This window comes from Falco cherrug, chromosome 13 (assembly GCF_023634085.1).
Source record: "Falco cherrug isolate bFalChe1 chromosome 13, bFalChe1.pri, whole genome shotgun sequence".
Classification (NCBI taxonomy): domain Eukaryota; kingdom Metazoa; phylum Chordata; class Aves; order Falconiformes; family Falconidae; genus Falco; species Falco cherrug.
This window is the reverse complement of record NC_073709.1, coordinates 35176963-35202494: the sequence shown is the minus strand read 5'-3', so window position 1 is coordinate 35202494 and position 25532 is coordinate 35176963. Positions and strand designations below refer to the sequence as shown.

The 25532-nt window shown below is 52.1% G+C and overlaps 2 protein-coding genes across 2 annotated transcripts; one reads left to right on the top strand and one right to left on the bottom strand.

The window, feature by feature from the left end:
* Positions 1 to 1482: 1482 nt before the first annotated feature.
* On the bottom strand, positions 1483 to 16203 carry TTL (tubulin tyrosine ligase). The gene is made up of 7 exons (XM_055725874.1): positions 15865 to 16203; positions 11594 to 11672; positions 9624 to 9856; positions 6383 to 6518; positions 6020 to 6289; positions 4908 to 5051; positions 1483 to 3027 (listed from the first exon to the last, which is right to left on the bottom strand). Exons 1-7 carry the CDS (start codon positions 16019 to 16021, stop codon positions 2910 to 2912), a joined length of 1137 nt encoding a protein of 378 aa, XP_055581849.1. The 5' UTR covers positions 16022 to 16203; the 3' UTR covers positions 1483 to 2909.
* Positions 16204 to 21526: 5323 nt separating this feature from the next.
* On the top strand, positions 21527 to 24975 carry LOC129737317 (ribosome-binding protein 1-like). The gene is made up of 5 exons (XM_055726171.1): positions 21527 to 22293; positions 22839 to 22987; positions 23212 to 23334; positions 24349 to 24501; positions 24826 to 24975. Exons 1-5 carry the CDS (start codon positions 21912 to 21914, stop codon positions 24946 to 24948), a joined length of 930 nt encoding a protein of 309 aa, XP_055582146.1. The 5' UTR covers positions 21527 to 21911; the 3' UTR covers positions 24949 to 24975.
* Positions 24976 to 25532: the final 557 nt, after the last annotated feature.

Below are 25532 nucleotides of genomic sequence, written 5' to 3'. Positions count from 1 at the left end.
TTTGAGAGCAAGTGGTAAATATACGCAATAGCTGCTGTTTTCCTCCTGAGGCTGTTGCTTATTTCTGAAAAAATCAGCAAACAAGTCAATGATTAAAGCATCCCTGAATCACTACCTCCCCCAAGCCCAGCTGAAAAGGCAGGGTATGAAATAGCTGCATCACCTGTGGTCGTGGCTCTACCATCAAGCTGAAGCATTCAGCTGAGCAGCAAAACCAGCCAGCTGCTGACGTGGGGGTGAAAAAGGGGGAAGAAAAGGCCTTGGAGTTAGGCAGCAGTTCACGAGTCACTGCTCCTCCCGGGTGTGCCAGCTGCTCCAGGGGGGCCGCTGCTTCTGCTTGGGTCCAGGCAGCTTTCTTGCCCTTATCGCACTATGTTGGCAGGAATCTCATGTTACTGTGCAGTAAGGGAGTGATGTGGTTTTTCAGTTTCCCTTTTGAGGGGAAAAGGATGGGTCTGGCACTCCAGAAAATGAGCGTTTCTCATTTCATTATGATGGGGAAAATTTTCTGCCATCTCTGCTCTGCTCTTGTTTGTCCTAGAGCTTGTGAGAGCTCAGTGTCTCCTCTGTCACCTCAGGCACATCCTGGACCACAGCACTTGCTATCAGGTCTTCCCTTTGCTGGGCAAAAAGATGTAATTTTTAAGCTCACATGAAAATGTCAGTGGAGATGTGGTGAACTTTGCAAGTTGAGTAACAACCATTACAGCCTACATTTTACCTTGTAGCATTACCCCTACACTTTACCTGGCCTGTTGTGAAATTTTGACACCTATCTGCTATCATAAAGTTGAAAAACCCAACCAGTCCTTCCTTCCCCAACAACCTTTCCCCAGCTTATCACCCAGCATTTCCTGTCTCACAAATTCACGGTCCCTCTTCTGAACACCCACAAGGCCCAAATCCAAAGACAGACCTGGCACTGGGGATCTCGCTGGAAGCGAAGCCACCCGCTGGCACCTGCAGAGCAGGGGAACAAAGCTGCAGCCCCAGTTTCACATAGCTCCTGCTCCCCGTCACTTCTCAGTGTGCACCAGTGTACCCTGCGTCTGCCACACCCCCTGCAGATGCAGATCCATGCTGCGCTTTGCGGCACAGACAACTTTGAGGGGCTTGTGTGGCGCTCTGATGTGCCCTCTCCGTGATGCTTCCACAGGGTTTTGCTAAGCACTCTGTTCTCTCCTGGATTTCAATGGCCCTGTGTGAAATGGTGCCGCTTGTGGATTCACAGCATGTTGCAATGGATGTCCATCCCATGATGGCATGATCAGATCAAAATGCATCACTCCAAGGAGGCCTGAGTGCTTCAGTCCTGCCTACAGAAAGGTGCTAGGATCACCTACTGGCATAGACCTCTGAAATCTCCATTGTGAGCAGAGATAAGTACACCAAAGCGCTAGGATCTTCTGAGAGAGGCAGAAATTCCATTGCTTGGTTCACTTCCCATTACACACAGGCAGCCACAAGCTTGTAAACTCCACAGTCTCTTCTTGTTTGTTTATTTTGGGTAACAGGAACCAGTTTATTTTGGTGTCAACCATCCCTCCCTGCCAGAGGCAGCAGACACAGCCCTGAACACCCCTCACAAAACTTGCTGCTGTTACAAGTGCCACCGTGCTCTGCAAAGAGTTCTAGCTTAGGAGAGATGTGCTGGATGCACACTGAAAATTCAGATAACCCTTCACAGGGTGGTCAGCATGCCAGGGATTTAATTATATTTCAAAGTACACATTAGCTCTGAAATTCAGGGACCACAAGGAATTTAACCTCCCCTCCCATGCAAAACATCTGCCTTCCCAGCTGTGTGGCAAGCCTATACACAAGGACTCTCTCCCCTGGTCTACAAAACCTCACCCACCTTTCCCCTTGCTGGGACTGAGCTGTGGACTGTGTTCAGGGCAAAAAATAGCAGTATTTGTCACATGTAGGAGAATAAAATTGGTTGGATCAAACAGGATAAACATTATTTGGGTTGAAAGATTTCAGATTAAAGCCTCAAATGCAGAGCGTAAATTCACTGAAGTGTCTCGGAGGAAGCTGAGATCGGGTTTCTGCTATCTGAAACACTTTGAGCACAGAAGTGATGCTAGAAAACCTACAGCCTGCCGGTGAGCCCCAAAAGGGGTGTCTCTACCTCTTTTAAACAGAATCCAACTGCATCAGACTGGGATGGATACTGATTCAGATCTCATTAGGAAAAGGGATAACTGTAAATAAACAAAATTGCCTTCCTTGTATGGGTTAATTCACCATCTGCATTCAGCACCCTTTTGCCAGCTGCTGCCTGGGCTGTTCAGCCAACCAGCTTGGAAAATGACCTAAGGAAACTGAATTCTTGGGTGCTCCTGGTTTTAGGCATCCTGCGGTGCAGGAGAGCTTGCTCCTTTCTATGTAACAAAGCAGGAACAAAGGAAAGGAGTCACCTATTTGGAGCTGAGCTAAGGCACTAATGATGCAGTAGGTGAGGAAAGAAGAAACACAGCAGGAGGAGGGCAACTTCCCAGCCATGATGTCCCAGATCATTGTTCTCTTTGCTCAATTCCCTTAAAAAACCCAATGTTATCTCTATAGAAAAGGAGGAGCTAATACAGTATTATAGTATCCCTGTTGGGGTTTCATTTTAAGGTTATTATTTTTTTGTTCTCCCAGAGAGATTTGCTTCAGGTATCAAAGTCACATGAGCTGTTTCTGAAGTGGATTTTGGTGAATGCAGGCAGAGCTATCTGAGCAGCTCTGGCTCATCACAGCTCTGTGTGGATGCCTGTTCTGTTGTTTTTCCCCATGATTTCCCAGAAAATAAGAAGCCTGCCTCTGTCACTTTTTGGCATGATACTGAGATAAGCCACTGTGCTGTGCTGACCCAATGGGTGCAGTCTCTCCTATGCACAGCAGACGTGTTCCTGTCGTCATCACAGCTTGATAAAGATCGATGATGTCTGGCTTGTCTTCTGCCCTGTGTCGTTGAGGGGGAAAACGCTAGAGATGGCTACATCCACAATTCCTTGGCAGAGCTCTGCATACAGCTTCCTAAGAGACGAGAGGGAGATAATCAGATGCCCAGGCAGGACAAACCAGCAGAGCCCCGACCAATTTTTACATAAACATGCGTTCTTCCTAGCAAGATCTACAAGATCCTGCTCCCATTACGGGTAGCTCCAGGGCAGCAAACAGGAGGGTGACATCTCTTCTGCCTCCTCCCTGCCTACCCCAGCAGCTGTCTTCTTTTCAAAGAACTGAATCTCCAGCATTGCTCTCTGCCAGACAGGACCACAGAACCCATTATCTAAGTTTACTGTCAGAACAGGCTCCTGGGCAGAGTCTCCACATCCTCAGGCCTCAGACCTGAGTCACCACAAGATGCATGGGGGTAGCCAACAGCTGAGTACCCCCTGTACCAGCCTTCCAGCTCAGGGAGTCGTGATTTATCACATCAGACCCCATTCACATGGGGATGTGCCCCATAGGCACTGCTCTGATGCATTCATGGTTTGATGAAATGCTGCACTGCGCTGCAGCTGCGCACATCAGCTTGTGACCAGGCACAGAGACTTCACAGGACCCTTCAGAAACGTGGGATGTGTTTCACCATGGCATGGCTCAGGCAGAGCAGCATTAGGGAGGAGAAAGACAAGGTGTTTGAGAAATGAGTTAACAATAGCTTCACTTTCTGCTGAAGGAAATACATGTGTAATCTCCCTGAACATGCTGGCATCTGGGACATTTTTAGCACCAGAGCTGTCTTTACTAGGATTAACAATGTCTTTCACTCTATGTCTTTGGGGCTACATGACAGTAAGATGCTTTTTCAGCTCCTGGGAACATTACTGCTTTCAACAGCCAATTTTTGTCTCTTAAATGGGAACTGTGTGATTTGGGTGCTTCAAATTCACATAATCCTGAGGAGGAGAAGACATAAATAGCCAAAACCCTACCTCAGCTGCTTTTGATGGCTTCCAAGTGCCCATGGAGGCACAAAGCAAACGGGGCATTGCTGCAACCCAAATCTACCCAGCAACAACCAAATTCTATCCATACAGCAACACAAGGAGGTGCAATGCAGTATTGCACCATGGTGCACATGGTGAATAGGGCATCCTGCACACATAAAGCTCACTCAGCCCTAGCTCTGAAAAGGCTGCTGAACAGGCTCTCTGTTAAGTTTGACCTGAATTTTTTGTCTACTGTTAGCGGTGATGTAATCTAATTGATATCTAATCTATGTCTAATCAAATTCTAATGTAGTGATGTACAGCCTGTTCTGTTTGGCTGGGCCTGTGTACGATACAGATGCCCATTTAGCAAAGATTTCCAGTCTCCCGCAGTTGTTTCAATCACATAATACAGCACCTCCAGCTGTGCCTATGCAGAGATGCTCATGGCCACAGCTGTTGGGCTGACCCAGCCTTCCTGTGACTGGTGGATGCTTTGATCCAATGTCTGCAGCATCCAGTGTGCTCTGGGGTCCTGCTGCCTGCAAATTCACTCACTTTCAGCTGCTGCACTTAATGCTACTCATCATGTGTTCAGCTAACGACCAGCCACCAGTGGCTTCACAATAGAGTCTGAGAAACCACCTGTCCCCCAGAGTGTTAATTCAGCAACATAACTTCAACTCAACAGCATTGGTAACAATGACCCAAGTTATATTCAAACCCATTTGTCCAAAACCTGAGGTTAGCACCCCATCTCACATGGGAAAGAAGATGGGGGATACCAAATACAGTGACAGGAGCAACAAACTTCATTCAGCTGGCACTTAGAGCAGTGCCTGGTATGGGTTAGCCTGGAAAACTCCTCTGCCTTTCACTTTCTTCCACCTTTTTCACTGGGAGCTAGGTCCCAGCCATATTTTTGGTGAAGCAATGAATGGTGGCATCACAAGGGTACTACAGAAACTGATTACTCACTGGGCACATGCTGGGGCCCCATTAACTTCTATCAGCCAGACCTTCAGCTCCTCATCCACCATGAAGTCAAAGCCAAAGAGCTGGAAGCTCTGGTAGTGAAGATGCTTTGTGCTGATTGCAGGCTCTATACACATAAGGCAGCTTCTGTGAAGGTAAAACAGAAACCCAAGATTAAAAGCCCTGCAGACACACCTGCCACACTGCAGCTTCTGAGGGCACGTGTATAGCACAGTTGAGTGGAGGGGTCCCCTGGTGCCCTGGGACTGCCTCAAATCACAAACTAAACCAACACACATCATGGTGACCAGGTCCATCGTGCAATCATCAAAACACATGTGGGGACACACCTGAGTTAACTCCTAAAGAGCTGAGTAGTAGCATCTACCCTCACTACCTCACTAGGCAAGTTGAAAAACATGATGCTCAATTTGAACCTGGAGCAGAAGGCAGAGCCACAAAGGGCTGCACCAGGTCCCCAAGGAACTGCCACTGACGGCTCATTTGCCTCTGAGTCCCTCAAAGATTGTGCCATGTCTTTTGGTGTAAATAACAGCAATGGGGTACTTGCAAAGTAAATTCCACCGTAAAGGATCACTTTATCAAGACCTGGATTCTCTGCAGGACCATGACCTCCCAGATCTCTCTCCAGGCACGTTCTGTGCCCAAGAGATAGCTGGCTCTACGTGGACTAAGATGACCTATGCCAATGAGATGTGCTGCTGCTTGCTGATGTGGGGGGAAGCAGCGAGATCCTGCAGACTTGAGTCCAGCTTCCCTTCCCCTCTTACACCTTACACATTTTTTAATCTCAGCCTCTCCCAGCCCTGTCTTTTGACCCACCCTCTTCCCTTACCAAGTGATCTCACTCCATCCCTCTTCAGCCACAGCTGACAAAATGCAGACACACTGACACGTACCCTTGAAAGAACAGCACCTAAGGAGGTCCCTTTTCATTGAGCAATCACATTGCTCAAAAACATTTGTTTATGGCTTTTTCTTAATCTACACAACTGAAACCCTCCCTTGTTGGGTCTGTGCTTCCCCAGCTGTGCTCATACACATTCCCAGTCGCTGAAAGGTTAAGTTCCCCTATACAACAGGCAGCTGACTACCTTATTATGTGTTTGATTTGCAGTAAGATGCTATTCTCAAGCGTTGTGTTCAGGGCATCCATCAGATACTGGTTGAACTCCTCGAAGAACATTTCATTCCCTTCCTCATACCGCCCGTAGTTTTTGGAATATTCCTTCTGAATGCAGTGATTGGTCAAGTGGCAGGTTTTATCCTGGAAATTAGCACTGTTATATGGTTCGGAAGAGGTCCGCAGGACACCCTCTCTGTAGAGGTAGATATTATATTGATGATCCACAAGAACCCAGCTCCTGGGGAGCGAGAAAACAAACACTAGTCTCAGTAACTTAAAAAGAAACAGCATGAAAACGAAAAATGGTTATTACAAAAGCAGAAAAGGTTACCTGATGTCAAACTTGCGATGCCCTGGCTCTAAAAGCAGAGGCCTCTCCAGGTATTTCTGAATCACATGCACTTGTCCCTGCTCATCAATGAAGTCCAGGAGCTCTGCAGCCTCTGAAGAAATCAGGATCCCTTCCCCTAGCACAGAAAAACGAAGACAAAATTAGGTAGAGGATCCTCCTACCTTTGCTGGAAGTTTTTCAGGGCCCAAGTGAACCATGGCTCATTTGCCCAAAAAGCCACATGACATGCAAGTACCCATGTCCCCAGGGCTGGTTGGCACCCAAGTGATGTCATGCTTGCTGAATATCAAGCAGTTAATCGCAGATGGATCTCCCTGTTAGCATGGCATGGGGCATCTGGCTCCCCAGTAACCAGAGCTAACAGAAACGGGAACCAAGTGTACTGAGATGGCATGGCCTGCCTGGGGCTCGTCTGCAGGGGAGTGCCTGCCTAGGTGCAACAGCAGACGGGGACTTTGGCAAGCAGTGAGGCAACTGCTTGGTTTGGGGGAATCTTCTTTCTTTTCCAGCAATTTTTTCACCTGGCCTTACCAGGGGTGTGGGTAGCAACAACACTTGTTGAATTTTGTTTTGTTGAATTTTGTTTTGTTTTCCCCTGTTTTTCAGCAGTTTGGAGAACAGGGGCTTTGGCAGGTTTTTGGGTTGGTTTTTTTTTAGGAAGGTTTTTGGGTTTTTGTCCTAGACTCAGACTTTCTGCCCCTGCCTGGCTTCTCGGGCTGCCAGAGGCAGTCACACTTCTGCAGTGTTGCCTTGCTCATCAAGCTGATTTAAATCACTATTAAAATCATTGCTGAATTAGGAAAAGAACTATCTCAAAATGCTCATCCACATAGTATTTTCCCCTGCTGTGGAAGCTTTTCATTAAAGAAATTACATGTGCCATTTAAATACTGCCACATTTTGGCTGAAGCTGTCACTGTCCATTTCCTGCAAGAGTCCAGATATGAAACTGCTGTTGCAGAGCAATGAAGAGGGAACAGATCCCTTCTAGGATTTGATAAAGGGATGGCATGGTGCCACATGAGGGATAAACCAGCTCAGCTAAAATTATCTAACACTTCTCTGGCATGATGTCCAGTCCTCAGGCATTCAGTTGACTTTTTGGACTAAAGCTGATGACTTAGTCTTAACTTTGTGCTGAGCGTTTTGGAGGAAATAGTGAAAAGAAACACTTTTCAAGGGAGCAGTGTGGGGAGAACGCAGGTTTGGAGCACAAGATTTGACAGGATCATCCCATGGAAAATGCTCTGAGCTGTGATTCCTGAAGGTCAATGTCAGTACAGCCCTGCAGGTGCTTTCACTGCTCCCTGCTCTGCATACAGGAGTCACAGCTTCCCAGCCCTACTGACCCCCTACCTGTCCTTGCGTTCTCTACCAAAAGGAAGTCCTTCAAATTATCTCTCACCCATGTTTTATGCAAAGGGGGAGATTTTTTTAGTCCCCTGATCACAGCAGAGCAGGCACAAACTTGCATTGGTACAACTGCAGGCTGTGCGCTAGGGGAAGGAGGGAAACAACATCTCTGTAAGTCAGTAAAGCCCCTGCCTTGGGAAGATCAGCAGGCACCTGTCCAGCACTAGACAGTGAATCAAGGGAGAGGTCAGCCTAACTGTGCACCTAGTCAGCAACCCAGTGAGGCAGCAAAGCAGCTTATGTGGGGCAGCTGTCCCTCCTCTCAAAGGAAACATCAAAACCTCTAGCTACAGTTGAAAAGTCTCTCAACTTTTAAGTTAGGACATCCTAAACCTTTAATTTCCCTTTTACTGATGGACAACCACACTTCCACTAGACCTGTCCTGAGTTAGGGGCTGTGCCCGAGTCAAGATCTGCCTTGGCAATTAACTTCACCAAGGTTTCTTCTTCATCAGAAGTAATCCCTAGACATTGAAAACTTCCCTCTAGAAGATTAACATGAGGCTCTTTCCACCTTAATTCCCAGCTTATGTTCTTCAGCACACTGATAAATATGAAAGTTTACCCTGCTTTAATGCAGAAAAGGTGGGATCACACTTGAATAAAGGATGGAGAGTCTAAAACTCCCCAACCGACAGCAAACCAAAGCAATGGCCTTTTCAGTTGCCCACAATGACTCTTTGCCAGACTGTTAGACCATACAAAAACACATTCCCCCACTGGCATAATGAAAGGGCTCACTGCCCCTTCCTCCCTGATGAAGATGAGCATACCCTTCTGATGCTTCTTGGTAACACAGCCAAGAGAGCACAGCAACGAAGGAAGCCAGAATGAAGGACAGTTTATCATGCAGCCTCCTTACAGCCATCTCTGGCTTTCACACTCTGGTGATTTTAGAAAGACCGCATCAGAGATGACTCTGCAAATTTGAGTAATACATGTTGGCTTGTTCCCTTTGGAAAGGCCAGGTCCTTCCTCGGGCTGGGCTCTGCTGCCTGGGGCCTGCACACATGGCAAGGCCATTCTGATAACGTGCCCATGACACCGCTGAACTGACAGACAGCACATAGCTACCAAATTACTACATCTATAGCTGTGTCCGGCCGTCTCATCTAACTGCTCATTATTTCTGTAGAGTAAGCAATGCAATGACCCTGGCACAAGAAGGACACATTACCACTCCATTGCCTTATTCAAATTAAAGGGACATACAGGCACTGCATTGCTTGTCTTTGCTCTGGTACCTTCCCCTGAGGCTTGCACGTAATTTTGATGCACCGAGCTCGTGGCTGCTCAGCCAGTCTCTCAGTGTGACCATGATAGGTCACTGGCACCAGGCATCTGCGTTTGGCTGAAAGACAAGCAGCAGTATTTCTGCCCAGGTGAAATCAGGCTTAGCTGCAGCACTGAGAGTTGGGGTCCTTGCCCGTTAAGCCTGCTGTCCTGCCTGCTGCCCTCCCCCACACATTCCATTCTGCTCCCTGTTATCACCCGCTCTCCAAATTCCCCTTGCCTGCTGCCTTCTCCCTGCAAACTTTCCTGTGTTTTTGAGGTGCATGTGTAGAAAACTGGAGGTCCTTTCACTGCCATCCATGTCCCAGGTAGCATGTGCATGTTATAATGCTTGCCAGGCTGCCAAACAGACAAAGAAAAGCCCTAAGCTGGCTTAACTGGCATGGATTTGGTAGGTGAAGCCCTTCACAGACAGGCTAGATACCAGCTGGGCTCAGCCAAACCCCAGGACTCTACCGATCAAGTAAGGAGTAAGGAATAATGAGCAGGTGGCTCATTTTGCTGGAGAATGAACCTTTGGCACCAGCTGAAGACTTGGCGATCCACACATTGCCTTCTTTGCTTTCCCGCCGCCTGTTGTAAGCTGCCAAGAAAACTTCCCGCTCATCTGTCCTTGTGTTGTTTATGAGATGGCGAATCCCATTCTGTGCTGGAGCCACGGGGGTCTTCAAGTTTGTTGGGTAAATCACATATGACTCAGGGAACCATGTGCAGGACTCCGATAGTTCAGGGCTTGTCTTGATTAGCCTGGGTGAAGAGAGACAGGCTGTTAATCTCCAGAGTGCCTCCACCTGCACAGACATCATTTAATAAGTAAAAATCATTAACTGTGCTCTTTTGTTTGGTGATGAACAACAGCTTACAGATAGCCTGTGCCAAATTACTATATTTTCCTTAGACCCCTGAAATTAGGGCTTCCCTAAAGATGATATGGCAACCTCAACCTGCAGCCGAGCACTGCTCTTTGAACTAGACCTGCCTGCTTTCATTAAATACTTTGTAGATACTGGGGATATCATGAAACAATCAGTGGAGGAGTTTCCACTTAACTAGAGCTTATGGTGCATTCCCTGCATTGTCTCTGCACAAGGGAACTGAAGAGGTGCGTTTGCTAACACAGAACAGGGCAGGAAGGATGCTGTGATCACAACCGGCAAAAGGGAGGCCAGGGCAGCAATGTTCCCTAAGGTGCTGCTTAGCTCTTGATCCCAATCCCCACTGAGATCCATTCAGGTATCCCAGTTGTGCATGAAGACCACCAGGAACCCACAGAAAGCAAGGACACCAATCCACATTTCGTGTCCCAGGGTGTCTGGGATCCCCCTTGCATCATGCAGCCTCCGATCCCTGACACATCTCTACCACCAGTAAAGTCTAGAGATGCCAGGAAACTCCTGTCGGTGGAGGCCAGGCCTGTTTTCTTTCAGTCAAGGGAGCTGCCTGCCTTTCTGAATGCTCTCTCTGTGCTTTGCTTAAGGCCTAAAGTAGAGCTCATGACTTGTTGACTCTCTCCATGCATTTGTGCCTCTCTGTTGAAATGCCAGCCAGTCAGCAACACCCTGGGAGCCCCGAGGAACATCATTTGTAGTCCCTTGGGTTCATAAGCAGCTTGATCTATGGTTGAGTCCCCAGTTGAAAAGGCCAGCCAAGCTCTGGGAGAGAAAAAACAGGTGTGGAAGACTTTTCAGCACTGCCTCCAGACCACAAGCCACAGAGAAGTCCAGCTGGGGAGCACCGTGAGTGCTTGTTTAAAAAATGCTCTGCTAGTTCCTGACAAACACCATCACCACTGCAAAGAAAGCACCTGGAACTCTGTTCTTTGCAGGGGAAGGAGAGAGAGGCCTCGGATCAGCACACAGTCTGCAGGACTGCATCAGCAAGAGGCAGCACTTGGAACAATGTGGAATCAAATGCCTGAAGGAGGCCGAAAGCTCTGACATGAAGATGCCTTAATGGCCGCAAAGTTTGCACAGGGACAAGCGTATTCTGCAATGAAAGCTCCTCTGCATTTCCCCAGGAGACCCTGGTACAGCCGGTCATGCAGAAATAAGTCCCAGAGCTCTTTCTGGAGATGTCTCCAAGCATTTGTTTGACCAACAAATCTGATTAGCTAAAGGCATATTAGTGTCTCATCTCTGGATGAAACACAGAATAAAAGGAATAGGTTTTTAATTAAATGTCTCCAAGGAAAAAGAGCAGATACGTTATTTTTTTCTTTTGATTTGGCTCTAATCTGATTCAATACACTCTATGGTTTCAAGCAGACATAATTCAGTGGAAACAGCACTTCCCCTGAAGTTACAAAGAGGTCTTTCTGCACTCAGATAGCTTTACAGACCAACAGAGGAGTCAGAAGACAGCATGTGCTAGGACACTCCCTGGGCAGCTGTTCTGTGAAATACCCTCCAAACAGGTTCAACACTCAACAACAGTTAGAAGAAAAATTTCTACCAATCCCATGTAACATTTCAGTGAATTTCTTACTTCACCAGAGATGCTTTGCGGCACAGCTTGTCTGCTCCCCTGTAGTAATTCACCAGCTGCACAAGTCCAGGTTCATGGCCTAAAATGGGGGAACAAAGAGATCAGTCAAACTCCTCACTTAATGAAGACAAACCACCTGCTTGGTGCAAAGGATCTGTGCAGTAGGGAAGGGAAAGGCGGCTGTTTCCTTGCCCTGCATCATAGAAACAGGCTCTAAGCTGGTGCTGGCTCCTGCGGTTTCCTTTCTTTTAATTATGAAAAAGCATGCATTTAACCAGGTCTAGTCTGAATCCGATACTTCCATTTTCCAAAGGAAAATAATAATTTCCTAATTCACATGGAACTGGCAGCACCACCCAAAAACATTCTCCATTTGCTGGTGGGAGTTTTTAAAAGCCAAGATTTCAGTTACTCTTAAATGCAGTAGAAGGATGCAGGGAACCACACCATGCTGCAAAGATCACAGCTTGGGAAAGGGCCTTGTTTCTTTGTCACATGCAGCAAGATTCCCTGTTGGACCCAATATCACAAGACACTGGGAAGCATTAGAAGATTGGGAGTCTTGCTTCCCTCTGCCAGTTTGCAGCAAGCCCCCTCAGATAGCTGGGGTGGGAAGGAACCTCTGGGGGTCTCTGCTCTAAACACCTGTTTGGTCAAAGTCTGAGTAGCTCAAGGATGAAGATTCCACTGCTTCTACAGGTCCTTGTTCCAGTGCCTGACTTGCCATCCTGTGTCCCCCTGACTATCCTGATGGCCCCTGCTGGAGTCACTCCAGAGCATCTATGCCTTCCTTGCAATGGGAAGTCCCAAACTGGTCCCAGTATCCAGCTGTGGCCTCACAAATGCCAAATAGATGGGTATCTCCTCATCAACACTAGACTTCACACCACAGCCTGTACTCCTTCACCTTCTCACACTATATGAATGCTTGTGCTCAGCTGGAAGCTCTCTAGGGGGGACAGGACGGCAGCAGGTGTCCAAAGGGTAACGCTAATCAAGGCAATGCCACACAGCCTCTCTCACGTAACCAGTGCAGCTGAACACGGACGTGCAAGAGGCAACTGATGCCTGGGGCAATACCTGGGTGACTGGTGACAACAACCGACAAGAGCATCAACAGGGAAAACATGCCAAAAAACTGCTCTGGTTTTAAATGACCTAGGACCAGGGTGATCCCCCAAGCATGGCAGTTACTTCCATCTCCATCTCCTCTTTTCAAAGAAAATGCTTGTGGGAGTGATTTATACCCTGAAAAAGGATTCAGGGTTTTAGTTATCCTCCTTGGGGTTTGCCTGGGAAAAAGGGCTTGGGGCAAACATTACCTTAAAGATGAGGCAGCTGCAAGATCACAGAGAGTGAATATCTATTTCCACTCCAAAGTCACAGCCCTGACCTGGATCACTTTTGTGTTCACAGATCTTAAAATGTAAGATAGCTGAAAAGCATCTTCCAGAAAAGATCTGTAACTTCAGACACTTCCATGTATAGTCAGCACTGCCAGGCACTAATTTACTGAAATAAATTAGTAAAAAACGATCAAATTTCCTTCTGTTCTCAGTTTTTGCTTGACTCCTGGAGGAACTGAGGTCCAGAAGGAGATACCACCACTCTGGGTGGCTATGCTGCACAGTGGTCAGCCCATCCTGTTACCAATGACAAGAGGAATGGGGCTGGTGGGAGGGGGAGGATGGAAGTGGCTGAAACCACCTGCTTTGAAACCACTGCTGCTGGATAACTGACCTGCTGGGAGGCACATCCGTGTTGGTTTCCTGAGATTTCCTCCATGGAGCAGTGGGCTGCAATGTGGAGCCTGGTGGCTGGCAAGGAGGGACCACTGGGCAGAAAGAGGAACGGATTCTCGGGCATATTGTAAGGTCTGCATCATGCACTTAGCAGGGTTAAAAGCTGCCAAGGCACTGAGCAAACTGGCAATTCTCCCGTGGCTGGCAGGGAACAGTCCAGCATCCTCTGCTCCATGAGGCCTCTGCAGTCTCTTCTTCCTCTCCCTCCCCCTCCTTAGCACAAACTGCTTTTCCATTAGATACAGCCTCGGATGCAGACACACACAGCTTAAGGGCACAATCATCCAAGAATTAGGCTATCAGTGAGAGCAACAGAAGCCCCTGCAGCTGGACAGAAGCAGGGGTACATGCTGAGAGTCCCCACGTCAAATGACTGAGCTCAGCCCCTAAGTAATGCAAATCCCTACAGTTCCCTGAATTAATGTCTGCTTGCACTGACTACACCCTTTATGAAAACCAAACCATGTCAGCTTTGATGCAACAGTTGCTCAAGAGAACAGCTTTAGGAAGATGCACCAGAGAAGATACAGCTTTTTGGAAGAGGTACCAAAATAACCATGTTATTTTTGGTCTGAATCTACTGATTTCAGGCAATCAGCTCCTGCTGTAGGAGGATGAGTTAAAGAAGCCAGAGCCATAGCATCATCCCTTCTCCATGGGTTATAGATGTATCTTGGCCCAGGCATCCCATGGCAACACATGCTGAAGAGCTCACTGAAGCACTTCCATCAACCCAGGGCTCCTTCGAAGGATGGAAGGGGTTAGTAAGAGATGGCCACGAGCCCACCACAGCTGAATGTGCTGTGCAGGCCTGCTCACAAAGAACTGTACTTGTTCTGCAATGAAGCCTGATGCTCACAGGCCCTGCCTGCTGCCCACATTAAGGCACAGGTCTGCTTGCTGTGCCTGGCTACTGTGTGTGAGCGTCTGCACTGCTTAAGCCTCTACCAGTGTTTCCCTGCCTGCTGTAAACACCCTGACACAGGGAGGTGACCAGATGGCATTGCCATGTGATGGGGGACTTTCTACTCACAAACGTACGTGGAAACAAGGGAAGAGTTGCTGGAGCTGATGACTTTCAAAGCAGAAAGAGCGGTCAGTGCTGGGTCTTGACTGCAAGAAAGCAGCTGCAAAAGCCGCCCTACCCTGGAGCTTCTGGGGCAAGGGGGCTCCGATGTTTCTGCAACCAACAGCTGTGCAGCAGAATCACCCCAGGAAGGAAGCAAGCAGGGCCAAAGGCTGGGGGGAGGCCAGGAGGGCCCTGCCAGCCATCAGATACAGACATAGGGGACTACAGGAGGGAAACGCACTGCTCTGATGGGGTTCGGCAGAGTCCTCCTGCCAAACCTGAGAGGCCTGGTGACAGGAGCCAGTGCAGCAGCTGGCATCATGCATGCAGACCTGCTAGCCTCACAGCTCCTAACAGCTCACCCTGAGCCATGGACAATGACAGTGCATATCTGCTCCCCACTGTGCCCTACCATGCTGCCGGTACCTGCCTTGGCTCTCCCCGCTCGCAGGCAGCTCATGGCACTGTCCCTCCCTGCTCCTGAGTTTCTTCCCACCTGGTGGGGTGGAGGGCTGGGGGGTGGCTGTGCCAGCCCTGCCTGCCAGGATCACAGTGCACATGCAAGCAGGGGACAGGCCCGCACAGGGAAGGTCCTGGGGCCCCACGTGCTGGCAGTGTGACAGAGGGGCTCAGGCAGCCGGGGAAGAGGTGATGTGGGGGGTGGCCTGGCCCTACACACACACGGGCTCTGGAACAACCCTCACCCTGTGCCAAGCAGGGACTAGATACACTGTCACCCCCACCAAGCCCCTGCAGAGGCACCAACCGCCCCCCCCCCCGCCCAGTCTCAACTCAGGGTCGAGGACCTGAGGCTCAGACCTGTTCCCTCAGCTGCCCCACACCGCAGAAGCCCCTCCGTGAGAGGGGAGCTCAGCACCGCGACCCCTGCCCACAGCAGGCGGGGACGCCACCGGCACGGCCGCGCTCCCCCCAGCCCGGCGGGGTGACTGAAGCCCCCTGCACTGGTGAAAACAGCCCCCAAAGCACTGCTGTGTGTGTGGGGGGTGTGCGTGCACCCTGAGGGTCTGCGACACAAGAGGGAGGGGATCCCCGGGCGGGGTGCGTGTTTTCGGGGGGGCAGCGGTGACAACACGCTGTGGGAGCTCGGAAGGGGGGTCCTGGGAGAGGGAGCCCCTGAGCCCTAGCGGGGGCAGCAGCCCCTGGGCCAGGCCGGTGGCCGCTAAGGACCCTGCCGGGGCGCCGGGCAGGGGCTGCAGGGGGACCCCCGGCCCCCGCCCTTTGTTGCGGGCGGGGCAGGCCGGGCCAGCGGGCGGGTCCCCGCGGCGGGGAGCCCGGCACGGGACAGGCCCGTGGCCCGGTGACAGGAGGCCTCCCTCCCACACCGCGGGGAGGCTCCGTGCCGGCCACGGGGGGCGGGGGGCAAGAACGGGGACCCTTACCCAGCCTGCCGAAGGGGAGCCGGTTCCTTTCGCCCAGCATCAGGTTGAAGCGCGGGTTGTCCCTCCGGAGCCGCCGCCACTGCCCGCTGCCCAGCAGCAGCCGGCTCACCTCGGCGTACACGCTGCTGCCCTCGTCCCGCACCACGAAGGTGTACATGGCGGCGGGGACGGGCTCCCCCCACCCTACCCCCGGCAGCGCCAGTAGCGCCCCAAGCCCATGGGGCCCCGCCGCCGCCCAGGCAGGGCCCTACGCGGCCGCCGCCGCCTCACTCGGCTCCTCATGGCCGGGGCCGCCGCCCCCACCAGCCTGCCCGGGGCGGGGGCTGACCCGGAAGTAGAACCGCCTCGGAAGAGCGGTGACGTCAGCGAGGTCGCCCGGCGGGCAGGGCTGCTGCTGCGGCCACCGGGGCTGCCGCGGGGTCTTCCCGCCTCGTGTTTTGCGTCCGGCTGCGGGTTAAGCAGCTCTGCGCGGGGAGGCTGGGTCGGGCTGGCCCTCCCGGGCCGGCAGGAATGATGGGGCTCGTCGTCGAGGGCCTCGGGGAAGGCGGAACAAAGAGCGTCCCGTCCCGGTGATGTGAGCCGTGCGCGCTTGGCCTGGCCTCGCTACACTGATCGTCAGCGCCTCCTGCCCATGGCCTTGCCCTGGAGCTGCGCTGACCTCACGGCGCTAAATATCGTAGCCCCTAAGGGAAAGACCCAGGCCCGCTAACTAACCCTGCCTCAGAGAGCATGCGTATGGTCAAATAAGTTAGGTAATGCAATATGCAAATGTATAGCCAATCGCCTATACGGGCCTGCCCAAGCGCGGCAGGATTTTGTACGTAGTGGTAATGCGAGTACTGTGTGTGCTGCACCAGCTTTGTTTACCGGCATCCAGACTCACGCAGCTGTAATAAAACAGTGTCTTGTCTCCGTGGATGAGATTGGCTTGTTGCACGCCGGGAACGGATTTGCATTTTAGGGACAGCACCTTGCGCTGCGCCTGTGGTGCTCAGGCCACTTGGGGGGCGCACCCCCCCCCCCCCCCCCCAGCGTGGGCTGCCCTGGGTGCCGGAGCCCATGCAGCTGTGCCCCATGGCTGCAGGCCGCTCCAGGTGCTGCTCCAGGCTGTGGGCGCAGCAAGGTGTTGGTTGCCGTTGTGGTCCCCGCAGCCTTGCAGGCTGGTGGGACATGAGTCTTGGTCTTGCCACCAGAGACATGGGCTGGGGCATTGCCAGGTGTGGCCTGGCCCTGGTGAGGGGCTGCACGCAGCCTTGTGTACCCGCACAGGCTGCTGTCGCCACACCGGGGACGTCAGAGACCTCGGGGGGTCAGCCAGCATGCCATCCAGCAGGAGCCAGACAGGGTGGAGGCAACAGGAGCCCCATGACATTCAGGATGAAGGGGAAAGTCAGCCGTGACAGAGGCTGGAGCCGGAGGGACTCTGTGAGGGCCCTGGGAGCATGGCAGGCACAGCTCTGAGCCCTTGTGGCAGCAAGGCAGGAATTCTGATACAGATTTGTTGGCCTCTGTCTAGTTATAAATAATGTTGACCAATTTATTGTTTTGGGGATAGCTCTCTTTATTCCTTTTGTTACCCAATTTCGATATTTTTCCAATAGTTGCATTTGTGTAGCTCTATTGAGGTCCCAGAGGGGGTCATAACTGGAGTGCTCTGATAGAAGCATCTGCAGTTGCTGAAGCCTCAGAAACATCTGACCTGCTAGTAAGTGTGTATTAGAGAAACGAAGGTAGTTCTAAATTAAACTGTGTCAACAGAAAGGCAGTTTTGATAGAATCCCTCAGGCTGAAAGAGAACTCAAGGCACTTCATAACAAGAACATTGAACCTCTAAAACAAGTGAACCTTTAAATATTATTACTACACTGTGAGTTTACAAGAGTGGATTAGGACTATTTCTCCGGAAAAGTGTGTCTATTTTATCCCTATTTCACTTCAGGATTAGCCTTTATTAGTACTGCTCTGCAACTGCTAGCACTAAGAATTTAACCCAGTTTTTGTGCCAACAGGTTGTTTTAGCCTAACTTTCACTACAGGTTTTCAGTTTTGTATTAAGTGGTTACAGGGGAAACTGTTTCTGAGTTTGGCCATTTGACCAGCAGCCTCAAAAAGACTGACTGAATTTTGCTTTTTACAACTCAGAAAATTAAGAACAGGAACCAGTTTGTTCTCACACCCCCACCCCCACCCCCCTTTCATCCCATGATACATTGACACATTGCAGCATTGGACTAACATTTTGGGAGATCTTTAGTGTTAATCCATCGGGGAAAGTACTGGGCTGGACAACCAATGCAAACATTAATGCACCAAGATAAATCCTTAGATTTGATTTGTTGAGGGTCATTTGTACATACGAGCTACATCTCCAAAATGCACTTTATTCTACCAGACAGCTTCCCTACAGTTAGTGAAACCCTTGCCTAGAATGGTTGCTTTACATAACTGATATATTAAAACATGGAATGCTTGTAGAGTTGTGGCACTGTATGACATCTACACGGGACTTACTTCAACAGCTACGACCAGGGAGCCTCCTAGCTTCTCAGCAATGCAAGCTCGGTTGAGGTCCTCTGGCCCATTTGCTTGGCCTTTATGCCTAAAAAAAGAGGCAAAACACTCAATAATGCGGCATTCCAACATGCTAGTAATCAATCAAACGTACCTGGTAGTAACATTAGAAGAGGCAATCGGGTCACTCAAGCAGGTAAGCCCTGCCTTAGCTTAGGCATTTGGATGGTTTTCTCTGCTGTGTGTCAGAGGAGACATCTGGCTACACGCCAAATAGCAATGCAGAAATAGCGGGGAGAACATTTTCACTACATCCGTGCTCAGACTGTTCCCCTTTTCGCTGCAGGCTCTCTCAGGAGCGGATCTCTCCTTTCTAGGGCTACCCTGGGTATGGCGGGTGAGGAAGCTACATGCAAGCAGGCTCAAATGGCTGACTCAGCTCCCGCTGGCTCTGGAGAGGTGGGTGAAAGAATCAGAGTGAGCATCTGGGCTGTAGAGACCAGAAAGGCTTTGCTGCTCCAAGGAATCAACAATGGATTCTTTTTTTGGAGGGCAGGGAGCTCAACCCAAGCCTGTCTGATGTGGAGAAAAGCTGAATTTCTTCAGGATTTCTTCTTTTTTTTTTTTTTTAACTAACTTCCACATATGCAGCACAGCCTCCCTGGGTAGTTCCAGTCCACTGGCCAGCTGTCCTGTGAAGGCTGGCACTGCTGCACAACGATCCTGTCTGTCTTGCAGGCTGCAAGATTTTGGCCCAGTGCAGCAGGAGGAACTGAAGGGGGTCAGCGCTCTCTGGCTACAAGCCAGGCCGACTGAGCATGAAATCTCTGAATGCTGCAGCAAGATGTTTACTCCTTGGTTAACCGTGTCTGACAGGCTGAATGGAACTCTGCTTCTCCATGTGGAGATGCAATGCCTTTTGAAATGAGTAATCACAACCACATCTCTAAATCAAGCACATTGTTAATTATTACTATTGCACAGGGTGTTTGAGATAGTGTCTTTCAACAGACACAGGCTTGAACATCCTCTGCCACAGCAGCAGCTCTAGAAGGAATCTAATGGTTTCTAGCCTGTATGGTGCAGATGTGCTGCTCTGCATGGCACAGCTATGGTGTCACAGACACTGCAAAACCTGCTCTTGTCCTGAGCACAGTTTTACTGCCTCTAAAATTCAGTCAGACTGTGTAAGTTTTAGCCAGAGCTCATTTGAGCTGCATCATAGGGCATTTCACTTGTGAAGTTCTCATCTCTCACTAGTATCTCAAAAAAACCCAGCCATCTACAACCAAAAAACAAAGCCCAATCCAGCATCCAGCTGCTTTGGGAGGCGGCGGGAGCAGCTGACGGGGCTGGAGGGTGTTTGCCAGCAGTGATGCCCTTGCCCTAAGCTGGAGTGGTGAATTTTGACCTAAGTCTGACGTGGTGGCAGCGCGAGGTCAGCAGCTCTGTTGGTACCAGCACATTGTTGGGGTTGCCAGGTGAGGAATGCAGGGCGCTCAGTTCTGCCCTGGTCAGCTCCAGGGCGCACTGGTCTGGCCCTGAAGCCAGCAGAAGGACGTGGGTACATGTTCTCTGGACCCTCGTTTCTATTTCCTGCCAGGAAGAGGAAATCCAGCCCTTTTCACCCTGCAGGTTAGGAATAATCCCTCTGTCCCGATGGGGACCATCCCAAAGTGATGCTCCGTTGTCAGGAGGGAGGGGGCTGGCACCAGCTGTGCTGGGATGGAGCCGGCTGAGGCCGCTGAAATCCCAGACGGCCAGGACGGACCTGTGGTAGCGATGCCGGTAGTATCAGCTGGGATCTCGCGCGGTGCCCTGGGGTAGGACCGTGGCCCTGCCGGGGGAGGCTGGTTCCAGCTGGCGTTGGCAGCCTGCCCGCCTGCCGGCTCTGCTGTTTCTGCTTGGCGAGACGGGCAGGGAGAGCTGGGCTGCTGGTTGAAACAGCTCTCAACAACCCCCCTGGGGTTGGAGGTGACATTTTCATTGCACTGTCACCTCCTGGCTGCACCGGTGCGGATTCGGCAGCTGTCGGCTGTGAGAAAGGGAGAAGCTCCGAGGTCTCTCCCTGCGAGCACTGAGGTTTTGAAAAGATGCTGATCTCCTTAGTTTTATTCTTATTTTTGCCTCCTCCCTTTCCAGCCGCTCCCTCCGTCCCCAACCCGCAACCTCTTAAAGAAGAAATTCAATAATGTTTACAGTTAAGCGCGGGGATGGGAACTTCTGATAGCCGAGGGCTTGATGCGTTGATCACAAGAAAGCGCAGCCTGGCACCTCCTGGGGAGTGCCCCTGCGCAGATGAACTGCCTGACTGCAGCATCGGGGGGGTTGTGAGCCACGTGGAGGTGATGCCCACGGGGGAAACGCGCGAGTGGGACAGCGGGGAAGAGCCTGGCTTCCAGACTTGGGACGGGGTTTGGTTAGCGGTTAAGAAGAGTGGAGGCAGCAGCATCTTCCTCCACGTGGGGCTGCACCCTGCCTGCCAGGTCTCAGACCAGGCAGTACAGTCTCCGTTGCTGCTCCATGTGTTATGGATGGAGAACCTGAGCGTGGAGAGGAGGGTGGGAAAGGACCATGTGCCCAGTTTGCCCGCCAGTTAATAGCAGAGTTGGAAAGAGAAGCGCCATATCCAGTGCTCCCTTTGCAAGTCTCGTTTCTTCCTGCGGGCATCTACTGGGGAGATGAGATGGTTAATGACCATGCTTTGCATTTTTTTGGCTTGAACTGAGGCCTTTTCCTGGTGTTTGCATCTCAAGGAGATGGTAGCGTCTTGGTTCTCTGTGTGACATGACATCTGTAGCATCATTGCTGGGGTGGTTCTTGTCACTGGAGGCTGGGAGCAGCTACCCAGTGGGATGTGGTCACCGCGCGTCCTCCCTGCCAGGCTGGGCAGAGGCCAGCAGTGCCGCAGGGTGCGGGTGGCAAAGGGAGGCGGCCAGGGCTGTTGCAAAGCTGGGGAAAGCTCTCCCGTGTATGCTTTCCCCTTCCAGGGGGATGTTTTATTCCAAAGCTGAGACCCTGGATGCACTTCCACCTGCGCCTGGGTGCAGTGATAAGGCCAGGTGGCCCAGGGAGACCCCAGGTCTTGGCCAGACTGCACCAGGCCGTCTGGAAACGGGCTCTCTTACTGCTGCAGGGCTGCAGGGATTGCCCAGGGTCGTGCAAAAGTGTCCCATTGGACATGTCATGGGCACTTTGCTCATGGCTGTCTCTGATTGCATCCCTGTTTTTTTCTTCCCCCTCTTTGGTTCTTCTGGAGCTTGCTGCAGCCAGTGCAAGCAGCCCCTGTGGTGCAGCTGGAGCACCGTGCGCAGGCAGCGCAGCGGGGGATTGCAAACCTGGGAGGTGGCGGGGGGTGTCGGCAGGTTGCCCTCACCAGAGGTGTGTGAATCCTGAGCACTTTGTGGAGCGTGGTGCCGTTTGGAAACACAGATGGACATAGGAAACTTGCTGCTCACAGAAAGGCCATTGTACCTCTTTGTTTTCCCCACTAACTGTTGTTCTGGTGTCTTGCAGGCACAGAAGAATAAGGCAGGATGGATGTCTACGACCCTCAGACGCTGGGTGCTATGCTCTTTGGAGGTTTGATGATGGTATCGGCCACTGGGATCTTCATGGTGTTCACCTTCTCCATGAAGGAGACTTCATCAGAGAAAGCCTTGGCCAAGCAAGGCAAAAATCTTAAGAAGACCCAGAAGCAGGAAAAAGAGACAAAGAAAGAGAAAGTTGTTGAGAGAAAAGGAAAAGGAAAGGAAAAGGAAGAGAAACCTAATGGAAAAGTCCCAGAGGTGCACCAAAGTGCTCCAGTGGTCAGCTCCATCACCGTCAAGAAAACCAATGCTCTTCCAACCTATGAGGAGCAGAAGCATAATGGATGTGTAAAGAAGGCGGCTGCATCCAAGAAGAAGAGCGAGCCAGGTAAGGCCAAGTTCCTCTGCATATATCCCCGTCGGGTAAGCTGGCAGAGGGATAGGAGAAGGGCTGGAGTCCTCTCGTGCCCTTAGCGAAGAGCTGGAATGAACCAGCCTGGTGAAAGGCAGGAGATGACCTTGCTGCTCTGCCATCACCGGCACCACTGCGTGGAGCAAAATCCCCCAGCGAGGCTGTGTCATGATGGAGTCCAGCTTCTGATGCCCACCATGTCTCTGCTCCCTGGCATGAGCAAAGCGTGCCCAGCTCCGGCTGCAATCGCTCAGTGTGATGGAGGGCGGTGGCAGGGCGGCGGGAGCAGTAGCAGAGCCAGGCAGAGGTGGCAGCTGGCTCAGGGAACACTTGTCTGTGGTGGGCGCCGTCCCCAGCGCTCGTCACGTTGCTTTCAATTAGAGAGGTATCAAACTTGGCTGTGGAAATCTGGGAGGTTGCTGGTGTGAAATGGCAGTTATGGGGTTGAAGTCAACTGAGGTGATGCTACTCAGCCCTGCCGTTGGCTCGAGCGCTCCCAAGCCCTCCTCTCTCCTCCCCAGCACCTGCGGACTCGGATGGGCCCCTCTACCTGCCCTACAAGACGCTTGTGTCCACTGTCAGCAGCACGGCGTTCAGCGAGGGGGAGGCCCAGCGGCTCATCGAGATCCTGACGGAGAAAGCGGGCATCGTCCAGGACACCTGGCACATGGTAGGGCTGCCAGCACCGCCGTGGCCACCAGGGCTGGGCCGAGCCTCCGGGGGTGCGGAGGGGTGAAGGCAGCCCGTTTTCGGGCAGGCTGTCCCCCGAGGGGCAGCCTTAGAGGCAGGAGCTGAATTTTCCCTGGAGCAGAGGGCAGGACCCTGTGCGTGTGGGGTGGAGGGGTTGGATCCCGGAGTGGTGGTCCCCGCTGATGTGCCACCCTGCGCCGGCAGGCCACGCAGAAGGGTGACCCTGTCACTGTCCTGAAACGCCAGCTGGAGGAGAAGGAGAAGCAGCTCGCCACAGAGCAGGAGGCTGCAGCCGCTGCCAGAAACAAGATGCGGGAGCTGAGCAAGGTAAGTGCCGCGCAGCCCTCCCGGCACCCCTGGCACGGGCTCTGCGCCTCACGGCTCGCCGTGTGCCTCCCTCTCCCCGCATCTCACCCGCCCTTGGAGGTGAAGCGCAGGGGTTCTCTGGGCCCTTCATCTGCTTGCTGTTTTCTCCCCCAAAAGGGGAGGAGATGCCCACCTGAGCTCCTCTCCTGGGCCTGATCCAGCCCGGGGAGGCACGTGTCCTGTTGGCAGCCGCAGCAGGAGCGGGCTGAAGCCGTGCCCGCAAGAGACTGCAGCTTTCTGCTGCTTTACGGAGGACAATAAAGCCCTTCCCATCTCTTGGCAGAGCCCCTGAGCTGAGGAGGTGTTGATCAGTCCCTTTTTAAGGAGCCTGGTGCTATTTACAGCCCCCTTGCCTGACTCAGCCCCTTGCCTCCACCTCTCGTTGGGTGTTGAAGTCAGAAGGGACCCCTGGCGCGTCGTGCTCAGCACCTCCTGCCCCGCAGCCGCCAGGACCCTGCTGCAGCAGGTCCATCTGCCTGCAGGCAGGAGAGGAGAGGGCGAAGCCACCCTGTGCACTGAGTGCTGTGCTAAGCCCCGGCCTGTGCAGGCAGCCCCGGGCAGCGGCACGGCATCACCCAGCCGGCCAAGAGAGCACCCCTGCCTTGGCAGGGGGCGGAGGGGGGGTGTGTTTGGTTTGTGGGGGTGTTTTCTTTTTTTAGTTTTCCTGCTTTGCCCCAAACTTGATGTGATGATATTGATCCTGGGGCCGGGGAGGGGAATAAAATTCCAGGCTGTCACTCCTGTCTCTTAGCTGGCCCAGTGTGGAACAACAGTGGCATCCAGTGGCCACTGAGCCCAAAGCTTAATGCAGGAGGAAATGTAAGTGCGGAACGGTGTAGCTGGGCCTGGGGGCACCTCCGAAAGGGTTACACTTCTTAAAGTCTTCTGAGCTCGGAGGCCACTTGTTTCGAGAGTCCCCTTAAAGCAGGGAAGTTCCTGCGCTGAGGACTGACCGGGTGGCTTCTCTCCTCGAAGGAGCTGGCGGCCGAGCGGGCCAAGGCGACGGCCGTGGAGGGCAAGCTGAGGGAGCAGCTGCTGGCCCGCGAGCAGGAGATGGCAGCGGTGCAGGCACGCATGCAGGCCAGCTACCAGGACCATGTCAGCGAAACGCAGCAGCTGCAGGGCAAGGTGAGCCCCACGCGGTGCTCTGCAGCTTCCTCCGCTGGCTGCCGGCTGGCCCTCGGTGGCAGCTGCCTGGTCTTTTGGAGAAGACCGAGGTGGGCGAGGGGGCCAGAGCCTCAGGGAGGGGCGAGAGCCCCGCAGTGCTCCTGAGCTGTAGAAGAGGGATGTGGGAGCATCCTCATGGGATGCGGCAGCCCCGGGGACTGTCAGCATCAGCAGACAGCTCGCTGTGGCTTCCTTGCCAGTCCCTCTTGCCCATGGAGTGGGCTCCTCAGGGGAGAGCTGAGGGGCTGGCGGCGGCGGCATTAACCGCTGTTGGTCTCCCCCTAGATCCGGACCCTGCAGGAGCAGCTGGAGAACGGCCCCAACACGCAGCTGGCTCGCCTGCAGCAGGAGAACTCCATCCTGAGGGATGCCCTCAACCAGACCAGCAGCCAGATGGAGAGCAAGTAAGACTGGGGCGGGGGGCAGAGCCTGGGGCCGCCCTCTGGCAAGCCCTGGGGGTGACTGCCCATCAGGCTTGGCCACCCCCTTTCTGGAGGGTGCTTCTACAGACGCCCCAGCTAGCTGGAGGTAGAGGAGGGAGTGAGGAAGAGACTGCCAAATGGCTTTTGGCGGCCTGGCAGGGGAAACAAGGATGTTTTTGCCAAGTGGAAGGGCAGGGGAAACCCTCTCTGCTTTGGGGTCACCTGTGCTGATGTTACATAGAAGTTACAAGCCATTAGTGACCTAAAACCTAGTTTTGAAAGTAGTTTTAATAACATTTTTATTATTATATATTATATAATATATAATATGTTTATTATTGAAAAATAAAAATACAAAACCCCCTACCAGTAAACAGTGCAGGCATATGTTTATAATAAAATCTTCATACTGTTTTGTACAACCAACCGTTTGTTCCCCAGGGAGCTGACGCAGCCACGTCGGGGCAGGCAGAGCCCACAAATCTGTGAAAAGGGAAGACTGTGCTTGTCCACCAACTGGTGCGATTATTTTTTCCTATTATTTTTTTCTTTTGCCTTTTTTTTTTTTTG

Coding starts and splice junctions, on each gene's coding strand:
- TTL (XM_055725874.1), bottom strand. CDS start 16,021: ATGTACACCTTCGTGGTGCGGGACGAGGGCAGCAGCGTGTACGCCGAG. Junction 9,857..11,593: donor CGCAAAGCATCTCTGGTGAA/GTAAGAAATTCA, acceptor CTCTTCACCCAG/GCTAATCAAGACAAGCCCTG. Junction 5,052..6,019: donor CAAATCAAACACATAATAAG/GTAGTCAGCTGC, acceptor TTACCTTCACAG/AAGCTGCCTTATGTGTATAG.
- LOC129737317 (XM_055726171.1), top strand. CDS start 21,912: ATGGATGTCTACGACCCTCAGACGCTGGGTGCTATGCTCTTTGGAGGT. Junction 22,294..22,838: donor CAAGAAGAAGAGCGAGCCAG/GTAAGGCCAAGT, acceptor TCTCCTCCCCAG/CACCTGCGGACTCGGATGGG. Junction 22,988..23,211: donor TCCAGGACACCTGGCACATG/GTAGGGCTGCCA, acceptor CTGCGCCGGCAG/GCCACGCAGAAGGGTGACCC.